Consider the following 21,414-nt stretch of genomic DNA (forward strand, 5'->3'; position numbering starts at 1 on the left):
CCAGCAAGAAATACTCCTGACGTATATATATACCCTGTGTGTAGTGCAAGAAGACATGGAGACTCGTTCCCGGTCAGTGATGAAACAAATACATAACACAGTAAGTAACTATTATGATGGGATCTCTTCCCGTGTATGAGAACCTTCCTGGCTTCCCACCAGAGACAGAAGACATCATCCAGACACAGAGTTTTATCATATAAAATGATATTTTTAATTCCTTAAGGAAATACAGTAGATGTGCAAAGGACAGTTACAGACCGAATGAAGAGAAAGGAAACCATTGTAAAAAATAAATAAGCTATATAGGTACACGGTTACTTACTGGACTGGAGAACGTCTTGTTAACATTTTTACACTGACCCGACATTGTACAGGTACGTTCTGTCCTAACAATGTAGCAGGAACCTTAAACAGATCATCTATGTACATACACAGAGAGCCAGCAGAGAGGACACTGGGAAGCGACTTTCATGGGCTGGAAGGAAACACTAGTCTTAAAGGGGTCTTCTGCTCCTGCAGAAGGAGTGGAAGGAAACCCGGGAGCCAGCGACTCCCTCTGCAGGGGCAAGTATATTGTTTAATTTCCCCCAAAATGCAGAAAAACCTCTAAGAAGAATGTTCTGCCTGAAGACATCTCTAGTAAAACTTACTGGTTTGATCTACATTTAGTCCACCAAATACAGACACTTAGATAAGGCTTTGCCCTTCCTTAACTATATCCACAAGTGGATTCAAGTGAATTTCTACCCAATAAACACTTACATTTTTTTTTTTTTAAATCTAGATTCCATTTTCCTGCTAAGAAACTCCAAATCCCATGAACAGCATTACAGCAAAGTAAAAAAATGAAAGATCTAATTCCTCATATTCGCCACTAGAGGGAGCGTAAAGTCTTAATGCATACTATCTATACATAGAACTCAATGGTAACAGTGTATGCAGTAAGCTCTTACGCTCCCCCTAGTGGTGGCTTTCTGAACTTTTTTGTTAAAGTCCAGCTTATGTAAAGGATTTGGAGCTTTATAACAAAAAAAAAAAAAGAGAAATAAAACCAATTGAAATATTCTTAACATATTGTACAGAATACTGGCCCTTTAATGTGGACATTAGCTATAGTAACATAGAGGCTTTAGAGAGAAGACTGGTATCTCGTGAACCAATTAGATATTAACAAGAGTTAAACTCACAATATGTCCGCCCTCATGTTTCCTAATGGGAACATCTTACTGTATAAGCTTATTGCCCTCCTAATAATATCCCCCCCCCCCTGTACATTTTAATACTCCTTGTACCATTTTTCATTCAATTTACAATTATCCTCTAAGATAGCACCTTAAAGGTGTTCATATAAAACAAGAATAAAGTGCGATAAATGTTAGGACTGATATTTTGCCATATTTATATATTAAACTCAGTGCAAAAACCAGCATGGTAGAAGCCTTAGAATGCATGCTATATATATGGCAGGTATACATTATATACATGTGAAAACACTAATTCTGGCTATTTTATAGAAAAAAAAACAGCTACATGGTCACAAATTATATTACAGCGTAATATGACCCTCTATATAGTAATTCATGTATATGACATTCATGTATAGGGCCGTGGCCATAACCCTGATAGACTACAACCCTCATCACCTACAGCCCATATTTATAACCTTTGGATGGGGACAACCTAGAATTGGGGTAACGTTGTCCCTTTAAGTGGTAATATAAGGCACCAGTTGAACACACAATAAATATGTCCGGCTATTTGATAATCTTACAAAATTAACCACAGAAAAATAAGTATATTTTATAAAGGCACCAATGACAATATTGTATAACACTGATATTCCAGTTATTAGGATCTGCTCTATACTTACCTACATGTGAGTGTAATCCCTACAACCATGTACAGTAGGTATCTGCAACTTTCCCATGTGAGAGTCCCACATTCCTACCTACCAGCTAATGCAATTCTCACCTGTGCCCCCAGCCTCAAAAGTGACAGCATATCCTTAAGAACCATTCCCCGCTACATGGTTGAGCATTGTGCCCCAACCTTCATTCTAAAAAAAGCAGTCGACCAAACACCCCCTATTACACATTCAGCACTAAAATTGGCGAGTACAGCTGCAAGTAACCCAATGTGCAGGACCAGTCTCCAGCTCCTGACCGAGCACTACGTGAGAATTGATGGGGTTTTACATAATTTGGATATTGGAATATTGAGTTGTAGTAACTATGCTCAGCCACTATACATTGTATGGAGCTGTTTACTCCCTGATCCATACACAATCTGCTGAGTCTCAGACCCCACCGTGCTGATGATCAACAATCAACATTAAAATCCTGGAGAGCCCCTTAAATGTCCCATATTACCCTGGAGAACCTATATTATTGTTAAAGGCATAGCGCGTGATTTATTATAAATCGTCTCGGTCTATATTGTCCATTGTCATTTGGTAGTGTCCTGATGACCAAGTATCAGTAAGCTGCTCCGGAGTTATTGGGAGGCTTTATGCTGCACCCGGCAGTGAAATTGTAAATCGATTCCAAACATATCGAGTTTATTTCCTATGAATCCGCACTTCAGAGACCTATCCCTCGACACTGACCAGCAGCCTCTACTAGAATTATTTGGCTACGTCTCCGCTCCTGCTTCAGCCATGTTCATATAAAAGATAAAGCCAAGTTAATGTCTTATTTCCAGGATATGTTTTCGTTATGACGGCCAAGTGTAATGACCAGTAATGATCGACGCTTCTCCAAGGGAATTGGAGATTAAGCAGCAAACGGTAAATTGTGTATATCTTATCGGTTACATGAGTGCAGCCATTTGTACAGCGTAGTCACCGATGGTTCCTGCAGAGTGGAGTCGCCTCCGTGAAAATATAAAATGTACAATGCTCCCGAGTCTGTCGTAAAGTTGTGGATCACACATTGGATTCTATGAAAGATCTCTTTGGTTTTGTAGAGGACAATGAGCTTATATTCGAGTCTTTAACCAGAAGAGATTGTGACCTCATCATGGCTTCTTGGTAGGACTGGTTGACCACCTTGGACGATTGGGTAAGGCTGGATGTTTGGCTCTTCCCTTCCTCAGTGTCCTTAGGGTAAACCCCATTTTGGGTAAGGCCGCCAAATACGTTTGGCATGGTTTTATTTTGATTTCCGTAAGTATTTGCCTGTCTGGTAGAGAACTTCTCAAAATTTCCAGGCTGGACAGTCCCGGGAGGGTTGGTGTTTACATCCATCGTCTGGTTTTGCCAGCTTCGACTAGGCGGAGTGGTTTGCTGGAAGGATCTGGCGGTTTTATCCATAATTCCCATAAAGGGTATGTTACGTGCCCGGTGCTCAGTTGCACTAAGAATTTGGTTGCTTTTGTTTTCTTTGCTTCGCACATCGGGTCCTTTAACACCTTCAGAAAAACTACTGCTTGAAGTCAAGCTATGCGAGGCTACCCTTCTGCTTTCCGACGCAAATGGTTTTTCATTGGTTGGCTGAGTCTCCCGGGGTGGAGAGAGACCCACATATCTTTCTGCTGTTTTAGATACAAAGGAGCCAGAGGACTTGTATGGCTGCAGAAGTTCCCCCGGCTGCTTGTGGGCGACACTCGCGGATGGAAGCTTCTCACTGTACACTGGAGCGTGTGTCACATCTGCACTATGACCTCTTAGGCTTGCTTGGTTGGAAGACGGTCTCAGTGGAAGTGGAGTTGTAGGTACCAAGTTTGAAGAAACCAAATTCTTTGGAATAGAAAAACTGTTCCCAGATCTGGACATGGATTGCAGGGAGTTCATATGCTGGTTGGTTTTCACGATCTGTGCCTGCTTCGTGGGTCTTTGTACCAGAGCTTGCTGTAGACATATATTTTTACCTTGAAGCTCTTCAGAAGATTCAGCATTGTGTTTCTGGTTGCTTTGATCCTGCCCTCTATTGTTATTCACCACATCAGGTGGTTTTACGTTATTGGAGGGTTTGTCATTAGTTGGACATTCTTCCTCTTGGATCTCCTCAAAATGAAGATGGCCGTCCAGCGTTTCTTCAATAGCCTCGTCCTCCTGATCAGAGTCGTGGCTGGGTGGTGGCGGTGGCTGGAATTGTTTCTGTTGTTGTGACCTTTGATGTTGCTTGAACTCTTCCTCTATGCGGGATAAAAGTCTTCTTATCTCCTGGTTGTTCGGACACAGTTTCAGGGCCTCGTGAAGGTCAGCGAGAGCAGCAACAAACTGCCTGCAAAACAGCACAGAGGAAAAGATGTAATCATCATAGCTTACAAGACAATATAAAAATACAAGGATTGAGCGGCCAATCTCACAGAAGGCGGCCATAGTGGTAGCCCATGGATGGGACCATTGTTCGAGCTATGAGTTAATTCCTAGATACAAGACCTACCTGCTGTTGCGTTTCGCTCTGGCCCTGGCGTAGTAGGCCTCATAGCACTTTGGTTTCAGCTCTAGCGCCTTGGATGCAAACTCTTCGGCCATCCCAAAGTCCTGCACAGAGGAGAAGACGCTCACATTATAAATCTGGTTTTTCATACTTGAACTCAACCAAGGTACAAGGTACATTGTTAATGTATGGATTATTACAGAACACATATTAGTCGGGTACTGTAAGGTGTATTAATGTGCAAACCAACTCCGAACAAGGCAAGACCAAGGGCACAAGGATCTCATACCTGAGGCCCCTTCCCATCACAAAGTATAGGGGAGAGATCCTGTAACTGGGAGAGTGCTGTACCTGCTTCTTCCTGTAAGACAATCAGCATGACCTTCACCTGCCCTTCCACAACGAAAACACTTGACTATGACTTGACTTGAATATGGCTATTTAAAGGGGTTGTACATATGTCTGCTTTCTTCCAAAAATAGTGCCCCAGGCTGTGGGTGGTATAGACGCTCTACTTCCTTGAAGTCAGAAACAACCTTGCTTCTGTTATAGCGCTGTATCTGGAAGAAATCAGCCATGTTGGGATTCTGGACAATCCCTTTAATAGCCAACCATTGAGCCATGTATTTCCTCTTGTATGTTTTCACCCCCCAAATGTCATTCATATACACTGTAGATCCAAATGAACCTCTCAATGGATTCCTATGGACTCCTTACACTGCCATGAGCTTCAAATCACTCAAAAGCACAAAACTATTTCACTTACATTCATTTTCCGTCGACATCTGGACATGTTCAAGTAGAGGGAGACGCGCAGCTCATTAAAAGCTTTCATCTCTTCTCCTAATCCTTCTCGAGGAAACTTTCTAAGTGCGTACTGATACCTCTGCGCCGCCTCTTTCATCTTTCCCTTCTGCAGGAAACAAAATCAATGTCAGGAAGAAGAAGCTAAATATACGCAAAGTTTGGGTCTGATTGTTCCTCTACACACATAGAAGGTCCTTCCTTTACACCCGTCACCTATACACCTCCAAGGGTTGTCCTTGTAAGAAGGGTCCCGAAAAAGGAGAGGACTTTGCTTCATGCTGGTTTTGGAAAACTAATCCTGAACAACCCCTTTTATATACAGTCAGACAACTTACTCTGTACAGTATATTGCCTTCATCCATTAACTTCTGCAGGAGAATAATTAGGATGTCTGGTTTGGAAGTGGCCATGGCCCAAGCTGCATTCCCTATAGATGGAGGAAACCAAATAAAGAAAATGTTAGAAAACCATAAGAACCATGTAAGAACATATAGTGTACACAGAATGTGTATGGTATAATTCAGCAAAAGTAATCTTGAGACAGTCCAAAGTGTCAAGAAACCTTTTTAAGGGAATCTGTCAGCGGATTGATGCGGCTTCATCTTAAAGCAGAATATGATAGGAGAAGAGAAGCAGAGCCCTTAGATATATGGGTTCATACGATTTGGAAGAAGAGTTCTGAAGAAAAGAACAGGACTTACAGGACTCCTGATTATCCCGCCCACACACAGTGATTGACAGTGAGAGTCCTGATTACTTCGCCCACAAACAGTGAGAGTCCTGATTATCCCGCCCACGCACAGTGATTGACAGTGAGAGTCCTGATTATCCCGCCCACACACAGTGATTGACAGTGAGAGTCCTGATTACTCCGCCCACAAACAGTGATTGACAGTGAGAGTCCTGATTACCCCACCCACATACAATTATTGACAGTGAGAGTCCTGATTACTCCGCCCTCACACAGTGATTGGAAGTCAGAGTCTTGATGACAACCCCCACATACCGTGATTGGCAGTGAGTCCTAATTACCCCTTCCACACACAGTGATTGACAGTGAGAGTCCTTATTACCCCGCCCACACACAGTGATTGACACTATGAGTCCTGATTACTCCACCCACACACAGTGATTGATAATGAGAGTCCTAATTACTCCGCCCTCACACAGTGATTGACACTGCGAGTCCTGATTACTCCACTCTCACTATCAATCACAGTGTGTGGGAAGGGTAATCACTACACACTGTACATATATGTGGATCTATCATCAGACTTGAATACATAACGTTTCCTTGAAAACACGGGAGGTGAAGAGGGCACTTCTGTAAGTAGAGTAGGATACGACAGATGTCCCTAATACAATAAGGAAACCTGAGAAGGAAATGACATCAACTTCCTCCATATGAATCTTGGTGTCTGGCTAATTCCAGCACTTCCAGAGCTTAGAGTGTACAAGTATAAAGGGCACATGGAGTATAATGGAGCGATCCGCATGTCTCAGGCCCTGATAAAACATCTTTCAGCAGGGGCTGTAGACCATGACAGGAACCTGGGCCATAAACAAGCATTAGTACGGAAAGATTAACGCATCTTGGGGGTCATTTCTATTTCTCCTTTGTGCCGATTTCTGCTGCTGAACACCAGAAGGAAGTCTAATGATGTCCAATAATTAAACCTGGATTGAAAGATAAAATATAGGAGAATGTATTGTGTATCTGAATGGGGTTTTATAAATCCAGACCATCCCTTTAAGAGGACACATACTCTGAATGTGTTGGGTAAGTGGCAGATACTATCTTACACTCCTCCTATAACAATGTCTAGATTACAAAATTTACAAAAAAAATACCTAATTTGGCTCCTTTTCTCAGCAAAGTCACAACAACCGCGGTGTTTCGACAGCCAATGGCGCGATCCAAAGGTCTCATCCCACTGTAGTCCATATGTTCAATCATAGCTCCACTATCAACCAAATACTGCACCTGACCAGGGGAAAGAAACATAAAGGTGAAAATATACTGCTGTCAGACTGTCTCAGCTCCAATGCATCTTGTGTGTCACCATGGGAACAGACTACACATAAACATGTGTAGTCTGATCCTGCATTCACGCCTATTCTCGACAAAAATAGGCAGATGGACGGCAACTTCACTGTATGATCAGACTACATGGGTTTGTTTCATTTAAAGGAAATGTATTTTCTTTTAGAGATCGGGTCACCATCAATATCGCTTCCCTTATTAATGGAAATCTACCATCAAAATCCATCATGATAAACCAGGGACACTTGCCTTATCACCGTGACTGTGGTTGCTACCCATGGCCTCCTTTCTTCTAAAATCAACTTTTAAGTTTATGCTAATGAGCCATAAGGGCTCTGAGGGTGTTACTAGAGCCTCTCCGTGTGAGATCACAGCAGGCAGAGGGAGGGAGGGAGGAAGTGCTGAGCGAGCAGGAGGGATAGGAGTAGACTGTAACAGCATGGAGGGGCTCTGATACCACCCAGACTCATTGGAATAATTTTAAAAGTTGGCTTTAGAAGGGGATAACAAATATCAGCAGATGACCACAGATGTCCCTGGTTTATCATGATGGATTTTGATGATAGATTTCCTGTAAGGGGGCGCTATCAGCTAGAGTCTCTCTTGTTGCAATATTATAAAGCTATGGAGAACACTTTACTTCTTTATCTCCTAACGTGAAGCAGGCCGGGTACAGGTGATGGATATCCTGAGCTTTCCCTTCCTGGGACCGGTCCATGTTCTCATATGTTGGCATGAAATAAAAGTGAGAAAGCGTCGTCCATCATAACGTGCGATGGGCCAAACATTTGTAAATATTGTCCAGATTTATTAAAAGCGGCAGAAAATTCCACTTCTTATCACCCCAGCAGGAGAGGGAGGACGTCATGTGAAAGCCGCTGGACGTGTGTGTGATGTCAGCGGGGGGAATGCGGAATATCTGCAGCTCCCACATCAGCCGCCAGCAAGATAAACCTCCATCAGGGATAACATCCCCGGGAACATGAAGGGAACCACTTGTGGTACCAGTGGAGCTATTACAGCAGGAATGCGGAGGGTTGGCAGCGGCGCACTATGTAAATACCGGATTACTCATGCCTTCCAGTAGCGGGATCCGGGTGTTTATAGCACCGGAGTTTTGCTTCAACAGCAGTGAAGGGATCATCCATCAAGCAGAGCTTTCAACATATCTGTAGGATTAAATATTTAGCCGTTCACTTACAATCTCAGCGTCTCCGTAGAAAGCGGCCAAATCCAGCGGCGTGCGGCCATTCCTGTCCATCTGGTCAATGGTGGAGCCTCGCTCTACTAGGCACTGGACGGCGGCTTTGTGGCCCTTGAGGCAAGCCCAACTAAGAGCGGTCAGTCCTTCTTTATCCAGCGCTGCAATGTCCGCTCCTGGAGAGAGAATATCACATTGTCTGTGCTTATAGGACGGACCTTCTCCCGAAAACACCGGGGGATGGCCATGATTTACAAATGATTGCAAAACAGAATAAACATGCTAAAAAATATACATAAAAGGTAATATTATGACTGTCATATTGACTCAATTAGTCTTAAAGGGAACCTGTCATCAGAAATTGAGCTAATATTTCACCACCCTTATGTTGTCAAGCAGTTGAACAGCTTATAGATCAGTTTCTTTCATGGCCCAGCTTGGTGCCATCATCCAACAAATCAACTTTAAAGTGAGATGTAAGTAAGATGTATAAAGTCGGGGAGGCGGAGAGTTTAACACTGAAATCAAGCTCTCCCAGTCCCTGGACACCTCCTCCCATGTGATTGACATCATTCACCAGACTTCAGTAGATGTGATCAATGATGTACCTGGACACAGGACCATCACTTACAGTAAAGGGGGCATACGAAGGTAGGGAAAGCTTGACTTGAGAGTGTTAAACTCTCCGCCTCCTTAACTTCATAAAATTAAGGTTTCCACAAAATGTACATTGGTAATTCATTTGGCCTCAGAGATTTTCTGTGTAACATGTTAAAAGGTGACGTGTTTATAGCCCTACACCTATCCTTTAAGAATGTAACCAAAAAAACTCAGAGAATCCCAGTCATCAATGTATATAATGAAACACCTTTTCCCATATTAAATGAACAGAACATCCCACCAAACCTATGCGCACATGACCAAACATTTTAATTTCCTGCATGCAATACCAGTTTGTTGCCAGAAGGTGTCACTCCCTCTCACAAGAGAATAACTCTGCTTCTGCAGTGAATAGTAATTATTGTGTTCACATTGTAAAGTTCTGCTCTCTGTGACCCCATGCAGCATATTAGAACTTGTAGATTTTCCCACCGTGACCCTTCTCCTTCATTTGCTTCCGAGGCTGCGGCTGACTTTGGATTTTTAAGGTATTGTACTTTCGCTTTACATTTCTTTACAAAGAAGATATTTTCTCACCCTCCGACAGAAGGAACTCCACGGTACCACAATGCCCCTCACACGCAGCGACCATCAGAGGAGTCCTGCCTTGCTTGTCACACAAATTCACATCACAGCCGTGCTGCATGAGGAGCCTGGCAACCTGCGGGGAAGGAGCGACAAATCAGAAGAAGAGCTGACACTCTGCAGCAGGACATACTCTATTATAGAGCAAGGCCCCACAGGATTCAGCAACCTTAGGAACGCTGCTAACAACACGTCTAAGGCACCACAGGAGGATTACATGAAGCCTTGAACACAGGTTTATATCTGTATATAAAATCACAGCCTCCCCACTGAAATACAAAGGTATAAAAGTTGTGCTCAACAGCAAATCACATTCTATAGGACCTATAGGTACTTGGTAGTGAAATAGTTAACTGCTAACTTTCTAATACACTTTTTATGAGAAGAAATTCTCAGCATCAAGATCTCTGCTTGCTGTGAGCCAACAAAGTCATTCCGGTTTACATCCAGAGGCTGTAAACTTACTATCCGATTGCAGTTTGCAACAATGTATCAGTGCAGGAAAAAAATATATCACTGGGGATGAAGTTCAAGCTGTTCTGCAAAGCACTGGCTAAGCTGGATCCCTCCGAGACTCTTTGCAAACACTAGGACGCCTCAAGTCACTGACAGCAAGCAGCGAGTTTGAAACCGTCGAAGAAGTGCAACACAAAGAAGATCATCTCCATATGGATATTTTCTTAATTCATCCCTTACGACCTCCTGCGCATATTTTTATTTATCTCCCCAAGTAAAAAATATTCTTAACAACAGGAAATTAAAGTTTTACATCCAAGCGGAGCAAAACGCCCTGAACGTGGCACGCTGCAGTGTGACCTGGCCGGGCGCCCGATGCGAATCTCATCCTATAACATGGTAGGCGTTGTATGGCGGCATTGTGCATTGTCCCGGGGCCGGGATGAAGTGTTGTGAAAGCCGTCTCCACTAGGAAGGGAAAAGGCAAAGGCGACACAAAGGAGCAGACTATCTCATTAGAATTTCTATGGAAGTGTCTTCCAGGGACCAAAAACAGTCTTTTCAGAGACCTCTTGTGCTAAATATTATTTGACCACTTTTTAGTGGAGCTTTCAGGGACCCGGAATACATTAGTTCCTCTTTAAAAGACTAAAAACTAAATACTGAGGTTACTTTTCCAGTATTGGACAGAATTGCCCCACTGAGGCGGTGCTGTGGTGGATAGGCCATCAATGTCTGGAAGGAGGATTATTTCGATAAAACGGGTATTCCCTACTTAGACATGGATGGGAATGACACCAGAGTATCATGTCCAACTGCTGGGTGGCTCATTGCCCCCGATGCCCTTCTCAGGCGTCCATGTGGAGTAATGAAAGTCACCACCAATAGAAGTCCCATTCCTTCCTTTTCAGTATTGGGCTTGGGCCTTGATGTTTGGAGGGAGGGTTCTGGTTAATGATAAAAATATCCAACTATGTGATAAAAAAGCAAAGCGAACATCATACTTCCCTTACCGATTCCATTGTAATCTCCCACCACTGGGCCCAACGCTCCCCTGCTGTTACTATGCATCACATTTCATCTAACTAAGGCTACATTCACATGAACGCGAGCCAGCCGTACCGCAGCACAAGGGGCACACATCGGCACCCGCTCACCCCCACCCTTCTCCATAGGGATCCATGGCGCATGGCGATATATAGGACATGTCCCATCTTTCTCCTGGCTACGGAATGGTACGGCACTGCGCTGCACCGCAAGCCCATTGCCGTGTGAATGTAGCCTAACTAAGATGCGGACTGTGATAGCACATCCAAGTCAGAGGCAGTTAAAAGGGGTTCTCCAGTGACCAACAAGTTAGCATCTATCAACAAGATAGGGGGGGGGGGGGGGTCATGAAGACGGGTCGGTTGTATCCCAGATGAACAAAGCAGCCAGTTGCACATGTGCCCTGTTGTTCTATGCCGTCCTTGTCCCAGTGCACGAGGGTAACACAACACTGATGGAGGCGCCTGAGTCCAGCAATGGAATTTTCCTTTTCTAATCCCAGAAATATATTGTAAGATCTCGGAAAATCGTTTTTAAGACCAGAGTAAAATTCCTGTAATCTGAAGAATGCTGGAATTTTATCTTTTCTTCATCATAACTGTAATAGTCACTAATTATTTTTACTTTAATGACCACTTGAATACCGAGGATAGAAATTCCTTCATAAATTTATGCCCATTAAAGGAATATTCGCAACCCACGTATGACTGCTTCACGCCCTAAGATAGAAGCAGATGCATAAAACGCATCTTGTGTATACATTAGGGGGGCATACAATCTCATTTAGGTCCATCCCTGTTGGTGACTCCCAACTTCATGGAAACTACAAATATCATGGTCCTGGTTCCATTTTGATCTTGTTAAAGGATCATCACCACTTATTTTAAATCTGAAGACCCTCATTAAATACTTACTCTTCTACTGTATGTAATGGAAGCACAAGACGTGTAGCATTCGGCATTACTTTACCTGCCAGTGTCCTTGGCGCACGGCACAAAACAGCGGAGAGATGCCGCGTCTGTTCACTCGGGACAAGATGGCTCCATGGTCGAGGAGCAGCTCGCACACCTCCAGCTTCCCCCGTCCTGCAGCTGCTGTAAGAGCTGACCCACACAAGAAGGATATTATAAGTCGTCATAAAACCACATCTTCTATTACAGGCCTGTATATACTACACATACACACTAACTATATATACACACTACACCGGATACTGTATGGTTTCCTAAGCCATGAGATGACCATTTTAGGGCTTTTGCGCTGAATACTCTGTATAGGGTCCTCATGGGAGGTCACGTCTGAATAAATCCTAGAAGTGTGAATGTGTCTGGCTCTATGAAATATTGAATCCCACAATCCCCTGGTGCTAAATAAAAGCCATAATGTGTTCTACTCAAACACATTACAAGTGCGGATGAATTAAACATGTTTGCTGAAAGTCTGTAATTTACTCACAAAACAAGACGTGTACAGGACTAGACTTAATGGGGGAGATTTATAAGAAGTGTCTGAGGTAAACTATTTTAGTTTCCCATGGGAACCAATCAGAGCTCAGATTTCATTTTAAAAACAGCTGTGGGAAAATGAAAGCTGAGTTCTGATTGGTTTCCATGGGAAACTAGAACAGTTTTGCTCTCAGACACTTCTGATAAATCTCCCCCAATGTGATAAGTACAAGGAAACGTGTGGCCTTACTGGTAGAGACGCCACAATCCATTTGACATTTTAATATGATGACACGTTACTAGAATGGCCTACCACAAGGTATGGGCAGATATTGATCCTCTGTAGACAATTAAATTGTAAACTGATTACAATAGCAGAATAGTTCGCCGATTTTGCAGGAAGCAGTGACCTGACTACTCTTGTAGGACTATCAGGTGAGAACAGGGCAAAGTGGAGGAAAGCAAATGACTATGAAACACTCCATAAGAGTAAAGATTAATACAGCAGCAGGAGAGGAGTGTGTTGATCTGATGGGAGGAAGTGACCTGACAACTTGTATCAGTGAGGCCTGGGCAATGGGACAAGAGCCAGGATCAGTGAAGGAAAGTGAACGACTATGAAACACTCTACAGTAAAGGAGATCAAGGCAGCAGAGGAAGAGGAGTGTTCTGTTTTTGTAGTAGGCAGTGACTTGACTATTCTTGAAAGACAGTATTAGCGGGAACAGGCCAATGGGGCAGGTGGCAGGTGCATTGAAGGAAAGCGAATAACCATGAAACACTCAATAGGCATGGAGATCAAGACAGCAGTGGAGGATGAGTGTGCTGCTCTTGTAGGAGGCAGTGACCAGTCCATGTTTATACTAGCTTAATTACTGTACATTCGCAGCAGGGCTACAGCACAATTGAAGTGAACAGAAAACTACCAACACAGCCAAAAGATCATAATGACAAGCAGCAGAGGCAGTCCCCAGGTTATGTACAAGATAGGTTCTGTAGGTTTGTTCTTAAGTTGAATTTGTATGGAAGTCGAAACTGTATAATTGTAACAAATTTTTTTTTGCTCTCTGTGACAATTGGATTTTAAAAATGTTGGGTTCTCATAAGAACCAGGATTAACAATAAATCTTAATTACAGGCGCCTGTGATAAATGTTAGAACTGTTTATTGTAGTCGAAGGCTAAAGTACAGTAATTTACCAACATCCAGAGGTCCGTTTGTACCTAGGGGTCGTCTAAGTCGGGTGTTCTTAAGTAAAGGACCGCCTGTAGTGATGTTGCCAGAGGCAATGACTGGAGTAAAAACTTCCATAATAATTCAGTGTCTTTCCATGTTAAACAAAAAAAACCATAATAATTTTCAGAAAACCTACAATAAAGTCATATTATAGCACAGTGGTGGCAAACCTATGGCACGGGTGCCAGAGGCGGCACTCGGAGCCCTTTCTGTGGGCATCCGGGCCATCGCCCCAGCACCCCAGACCGGACTCAAAGAATCTTCCTCCAGTTCTAAGCAACTTAAAAGATGCTGCTTTCAGTCATATTTTGATACTTGCTTCTCTACTTAGAACTGGAGGAAGAGGGAGAATGAGTAGACAGGGCCGAATTATCTTTGAAGGACCTCCTGCTGGCCCCACGATTTTCTCTATACAGAGGGACACTGGAAAGAAGCTTAAATGATGAAAATTTTCCATCTTTCTACTGTGCTGCTGTCCTCAGGAGGCCAATATGATTGAAAGTTGTTGAACAGGGAGCAGTAAGTCACTGCTTTAATTTTTGGTTGGCACCTCGGATAAATAAGGAGGGGTTTTGGGTTGCAGTTTGGGCATTCGGCCGCTAAAAGGTTTGCCATTACTGTTATAGCATGAGTCTTCCCTACCCCCATCTTTTGCTGAAACAAAAAGTCCCAATTTTTCTTTTTACATTTTTATGGAAACCCCCTTTGCCACATTTTCTGAATCTACGGGAAACAAGTGAATGGATCCCTTGTTATATGGAAAGATGGGAGTCAATGCACAGATAATAAGTGATTCTGACTGTAATAAGACAGAAAGAGGGCTAATTCCTCCCACTACTTGTGTATTTGGGGTACAAAAAGGTCTTTCTGCCTTTTGTCTTAGATGGTGGAGAAACAAACATCAGATGTCCCCTTCTCCGAATACTGGGGCTCTCATCTTATTTCACTTTCAATCTAGTTCTGGTAGATTTTACAGCTGGAAGACATTTTTCTACAATAACCTCCGTCAATGGAGGCCAAACATTTGGAAACAAATGATCACAATGCAATAAGAAGCCATTTATCTAAGATTTGGCCGCGGTACAAACGCCCCTAGCGGTGCCAAGTACGAGTGCACCATTTATAGCGGCATTGTACAGAGAGATGAATGACACCAAGTGTTGGCCAAAGACAAATCGACTTGTTAATGTGTCTGACTGCAGATTATTTATTCATTTCCAGATTAGAAAACCTCAGCCTCATAGAAGTGAATGACCTAAAAGACGAGGAAGAGGGGAGGGAAAATTTCTGCAATTTGATACTTTTTGAAGTCAGTATTTTTCTTCAAATTTATGTCCTAATGCATTGGATTCTAAGACCGGCCCAGGTAGTAGAGACACATTTTGGAGATGACAACTGCAATCCAAAGAAAATATGGTTGGATTTGAAGGAAATCTACCATCAAAATCCATTATGATAAACCAGGGACACTTACTCATAGATCCAGGCATGGTGACTCTGGTAATCCTCATTTATTTGTTATCCGTTGCCTTCTTCCTTCTAAAATCAACTTTTAAAATCATGCTAGAATCGTAGTGGTAGGTTCCCTTTAAGAGTTTAGCCACACTTTATCACACTTTATATATTAAGCTCATTAAAGGGGTTTTCCCACCAAACTAGTTAGGCCCCAACGTGCTGACTGGTGGAGGTCTCTTTGATAAGAGCTCCACAGATCACAAGAACGGGGGGTCCACAGCGCTCGGCAATCTCCGACAGCTCCATGGAGATGAATGGAGCAGAGTGGACATGCATGGCCGTCATCCACATTCATCGCAGGGAGTGATGAGGGATCCGACAGAGGTACCTCGGAGTCCATCATAACCCCCATTCTTGTGATCTGTGGGGGTCTCTGCTATGTCTGCTACTGCTGTAGTTACACCCCTGATATGTAGATTGTGTGATGCAATTTAGTGCAATTTCTGCATCGCTGGGTCATGTGCACAGGAGCTTCCTATCACACCGAATGCAACATGTACAGAATGCAGGAAGCAGGAGGACAAGGAGGGAGGTGTGTGTGTGGGGGCAGCAATAAAGTACAAGAATGTTCCCGATAATTATGGCCTGTTGTTTACCATGGATGATGGCGGCAGCCTGTGAGTTCCACCCTGAATCCAGTTTACCATATTCGGAAACTGGCTTACCCACAGTGTTCTTAAATAAACAGTATCATGGCAAAGTTATGCTCAGGAATTCCGGCTATTTTCGTGCTAAGGACTCGCTCTTATCTGATACTCTCTTGGCAGGCGTATTCCCACTAACCCTTCTCCTGCCAGGAAAAACCTACATTTTTTTAAGTCAACATAGGGTTATAGCAATTTGTTAATAAAAAAAAAAAATTAGGCCACAAGAATAAAACAGACATTAAAATACCTCAACATAATAAACTGCAATCTGTTCAGTGACTGCTAACAGGCCTTCAAGAGGAAGCCATTAATCTGACACATCTTTCATCTCGCACCAACAAACCTGACGGATGCATTTGGAAGAAAGAAAGAAAAAACTCATGAAAAATTTAGAGGATGCGTTTGTCTGCCAGAAAGAAAGGCGTAGAGTTTGACAGCAGGATTAAGAGACGGTAATAAGAAACCCAAGGCTGGTATCCTGAGTAGGCCCGAAGCCTAAGAAGGATCGGGAGTGAGGCGCTCGCGGCCGTGGAAGACGTCTTATGTAAACAGGGGCGATTAGCGCCATAGAAACCATCCCCTCCATCACAAGAAGAGAAGGACTCGCTCACACAGTGTTTGCCAACACATACGGTTCTCCTTCTCCCCCTCCGATCCAGAGAAAACATTGGGCTGAAGTGCAAACTAAACATGAATAAATACACGTCTAAAGTCTGTTTAGATCACGGGATTAAATATGTACATTAAGGGATTAAATGCATTAGACCAATCGCCAAGTACTGGGAGGGGAGACGAAACGATAAACTAGAAAAAAGGGTCACAGTCGAGGAGGGCGAAAAAGTAGAAAAATCACTAATGGTCAGCAGTGGCATAAAAACATAAATAAAATAAATTACTAAAGATCTAATACCCTTGTAGGAAAGATAGGTCACCTCCACTATGGCCGCCATTAAAGCCTCAGGTTGTTAAGGATATTTGTCCAAATATCAGTAGACATTTACTTACCCGGTCCTGTTGCGACCTCCAATCCAGACTGTCCGACGAGGATGAAGTCCGGCACGATTCAATAAGATCGTGCTCCCGATATCCTGCATGTGTCGCTTCCCTGCTGAGGTCCGCCGGAGTTCACCTTCTTCCTGGTGTATGGAAGTGCATGTGCATGGATTTGACATGTTAAATCCCGCACGTTGTCCGGATCCATCGGATCGTGCGACGGCCACGCCCCCCACGATTTGTGTCGCGTGAAAGCAGCAGCCGATGCGCCAAAATTGCATGCGACAAAAAGCCCTTCTAAATGCGGCGCACATCGCAAATCGACGGATATTCCGACGATAGTGGGGTCCGCGGACCCTTAGTAAATGAGCCCCATTGTGTCTTAATGCCAGAACAAGACAAGGAGAATAAAGTGATGTCTATTGAGAAGCCCTGGTTTGGGCTCAGCCAGTGCCACCATCAGGGGGGGTTTCGTGTGACTTTGTTCAAGGGGCCCTGAGGAGGGGAAGGGGCCCCAAGTCGCATAAAACCTCACTGTGCACACAGGGCTGGACTATCATTCTCTGGGGAGGGGGGCCCACAAAATTTGCCAGTCAGGGGTCCCAAACTTCCAAGTGGCGTCCCTGGGCGTAGCTCCAAGCTACTTACAAGTAGCAAGTGGTGAGGAGACATTTTTATGGGGTTGAAGTTTCGCTATACAATGGTATGGATGATAGTAAGCACTCAGGACCCCAATAAAGTAGAGTGATAACCGATAAAAGATCAAAAACTGGAGACGTATCAATTCAGAATAGACTAAGGATAGTATCATATGGAAAGATTTAAGTGTATAATAATAGGAATGGGTGCGATGCTCTGCAGTACAGCCACAGCCCTATAATTACATAAGTTTGCCTCTAGCTGTGGGGTCTACAGTCATGCCGTGTCTGTTATAATTGGGCGCCCAACGATAAATTCTAATTTATTTCACGCAAACTAAAACTAAGTAAAAAGTGTAAAAAAAAATTATAAAAATTTAGCACATTGCCAGCCGGACTTCCTATTAGATAACCGGCGATTTCTCTGTTGATCTACAGACTAGAAAGAGGAAGGTAACTAAACTAAAATATAAAAAAATTCAGACCATAAGATCCCATTCACTAAACATGGAACATGTGCAAGCGATCGGCAGATAAATGATCAAAGCCCGTACAGTACACGACTACAGAAATAAAGGTCAGATGGATCCTGAAAGCCTTTGTTTTTACGTGAGGCAATGTCAGCCCCATGATTAGGAAACATTTTCCTCCTACAACAGATAAATGCCCTACACTCCGTCCTGGGTGATTGTACATTCCACATACAGATGTTTTCTATAATCCAGATTACCCTCATTTATAGCAACTAATTCAAGACTTCAATGGTAAGAAGTTGGTTTAGATATATTATCCACAAAAAGAATGAAGAACATAATAAAAAATCTTTTACTACAGTATTTTTAAGACTATAAGGCGCACCGGATTATAAGGCGCACCTGATTATAAGGCTGAATGACCAGCAGGTGGCAGACCTGTGCACAGTTCAAGGCAGCTGTTGTCTGTAAGTACAGTTCATATATAAGGCGCGCAGGACTATAAGGCGCACCTCTGACTTCTGAGAAAATCAAAAGGATATTTTGTGTGCCTTATAGTCCAAAAAATACGGTAATCAAAAAGACTCATTTTCAGGCACATGCTGTAAAAACTAGGATAACAATAATATAAGACTAACAAATATTTCTATAGCCCCACCATACTCATATTCTAATATCGTCTGGCTGATGTTGTGGTTAGAGGCTATGGAAAAGGGGGAGGAGCTAATTTTCCGGCTCATCTGAATCCACAGCAATTAACTGATATGCAGCAGATTCTAAATTCTCAGAGGAATTCCAGTGGGGGCTTGTAGATTTACCACCAGGATGAAGGATTGTAAACCCAGCACACTGACATACTGGTGTGTGCCCCCTCTGGCAGTGTCGACTTTTCTTTTAGCTTCTTATACATTTGGTGAATTATGCAAATGAGCTGGAGGGGCTTCGGGCTCTATTAACGGCTTATGGAGCTCGGAGCCCCTCAGGCTCATTTCTATAATTATGAAATACTTTGTTTTGTAAAAACAAGGGCATAAAAGAGCAGGCCCTGCTAGAGAGGAAACACACCAGTATGTCCAGTGTACTGGGTTTACAATCCTTTATCCTGGTGGTAGATGTCCTTTAAAATCAGTACTAAAAATCTTCACTTAATCCAGACCATGTGCCTTTTTTTGGCCAGATTTTGTCAGCAGCAGACAACCTTGGGTCTCAATCCTGGATGCACAATGTTTATAAATGGGGCTATCTTCATATGGACACCTTCCACTATGTTAACTGTAATTCTTCTGTGGAAATCGTGGTGAGATTGGACAGTTAAAAGTTTTGGAACAGGTTTGAAGGAGGGAAAAAAAACTCAAATTTTACCCAAAAACACTGAACACTACAAACATTCCAAACCATATGCGAACGAGCAGAGATGAGTCAATTTTAGAAGTTGGAGGGAGAGTGTCAATTCAGATGACCTTATCTTCAGTTCTATAGTTCCTAGAAACATTTCTGGTGTCATATTAAAGATGAGAATCTAATCTTTAAAAAGGATTGTGGTTCTGTGACCTACAGAAGCAGAGATACAGGCAATTAAAGACATTACTGTAGTTTGGAATGAACTAAGGATAGAAATTCAGTTTTTAACAGAAAAAAGGGAATTTGAGAAAGGACATTTCATCTCTTAACTGAAGGTGCTGGTAGTTTAGTAGTTTTAGATGGTGAGAGTGTCGCTTTAACCTTTGTACACAGAATCTTAAAGGACATTATCACCAGATCAAGAATTGTAGACCAAGCACACAGACATACTGATGTGTGCCCCCTCTGACAGGATCTGCTCTTTAAACATTATGCAAATGAGTCTGACGGGCACCAGGCCCCATTAACTTCCCCTCAGGCTCATTTGCATAATTTTAACAGCCTTTAAAAAAAAAAAAAAACGACAACCAGGGAATGAGAACCTAAAATAAGATAAGAGCCTGTCAGAGGGGGCACACACCAGTATGTCAGTGTGCTTGGTCTACAATCCTTGATCTGGTGATACATGTTTTTCCCACAAAACAAGTTAGGCCCTATCCATAGGACGGCACGGTGGCTGAGTGGGTAGCACTTCTGCCCTGCAGCACTGTGGTCCTGGGTTCGAATCCCACCCAGGTCAACATCTGCAAAGAGTTTGTATGTTCTCTTCGTGTTTGCGTGGGTATCCCCCGGGTACTCCGGTTTCCTCCCACACTCCAAAACATACTGTTAGGTTGTTTAGATTGTGAGCCCAATGGGGACAGGGACCAATCTGACATGCTTGTGCAGCGCTGCGTAATCTGTAGGCGCTATATAAATAAAGAATTATTATTATTATTAGGACTTGCTGATTGGCGGGGGTCTTGGTGGGCTCAGTGTGATTGGTGGGGGTCTCCGCGCACTCGGCTATCTCTGTCATCTCTATAGAGATGAATGGAGCAGCACAGACATGCACAGCTATCTACTGCGCTCATCTCGTGGACCCCCCGTTCTCGTTATCTAGGGGCCTCATTGCTGAGAAAGGGCATAACTTGTTTTGTGGGAAAACCCCTTTAAAAACAGCCCTTTGGAGGCAGAATGTCAGCAGTGGATGATTTTCCAGACTCACCCCATGTGCCCCCAGACTTAGCTCCCAATTGCTTTGGTAAGTTTCGTCTTATCTGCTTACAGTCCAAATATGTAAATCAGGGAAAAATCCCAAATTATGATGTTGACTCGTCCTGCTGCCTGGAGACATGGCATTGCTTGCTGCTGTCCAGTCCTAAAATAGCACATGTCTGCCTCTCTAATAAAGCATCTTCATAATATTAGGCCGGCCATAACCACAGAGTGGATTTCACCCGTAGCCATTCCATTACATGTAAAGTTGTTTCAGCTGTACAGGAAATACACGTCAAAAGCAAGGACGACGAAGAGGATGAAAAGAAACGGGAAGGAAAGATCTGTGCTGACCCTCATTACTGTGATCACATGGGGAGAGCTGCAGAAATTGACAATTATAAATCGGGTGGTGACTAATTAGAGGAAAGAAATAAGGACCAAAATACAATAATCGGTGAAAGTCTTTCCTCTGAGCCTGTTGTTTGACAAAGGAACCAATCGCTACACAGCTTTCATTTCATATTCTGCACTTGAAAAATGAAAGCTGTGCTGTGATTGGTTGCCATGGTCAACAAAGACTACGAGACAGATGAAACTATATAGTACACACGTTCAGGAAAGAAATGGCCGCAATGACCTTAGATTATGCTACTAGGACTCAGTGGAGTTGAGGTGCCGATT

General features: G+C 43.2%; 1 protein-coding gene across 6 annotated transcripts in view; it reads right to left on the minus strand.

The window, feature by feature from the left end:
• Positions 1–788: 788 nt before the first annotated feature.
• TANC1 (tetratricopeptide repeat, ankyrin repeat and coiled-coil containing 1) overlaps positions 789–21,414 on the minus strand; it is a 138,879-nt gene continuing 118,253 nt past the window's right edge. For 5 of the 6 annotated variants that reach the window (XM_072121948.1, XM_072121947.1, XM_072121950.1 and 2 more), the window contains 9 exons: positions 12,155–12,288; positions 9,635–9,758; positions 8,438–8,613; positions 7,044–7,176; positions 5,528–5,619; positions 5,152–5,298; positions 4,675–4,746; positions 4,389–4,489; positions 789–4,226 (listed from right to left, as the gene is read on the minus strand). In XM_072121948.1, the coding sequence (XP_071978049.1) occupies positions 2,927–4,226; positions 4,389–4,489; positions 4,675–4,746; positions 5,152–5,298; positions 5,528–5,619; positions 7,044–7,176; positions 8,438–8,613; positions 9,635–9,758; positions 12,155–12,288 (2,279 nt within the window). In that variant the 3' untranslated portion in view covers positions 789–2,926. The remainder of the gene's footprint in view (positions 4,227–4,388; positions 4,490–4,674; positions 4,747–5,151; positions 5,299–5,527; positions 5,620–7,043; positions 7,177–8,437; positions 8,614–9,634; positions 9,759–12,154; positions 12,289–21,414) is intronic. The other variant, XM_072121949.1, reaches the window with a different exon arrangement.

This window comes from Engystomops pustulosus, chromosome 8 (genome assembly GCF_040894005.1).
Source record: "Engystomops pustulosus chromosome 8, aEngPut4.maternal, whole genome shotgun sequence".
Lineage (NCBI taxonomy): Eukaryota > Metazoa > Chordata > Amphibia > Anura > Leptodactylidae > Engystomops > Engystomops pustulosus.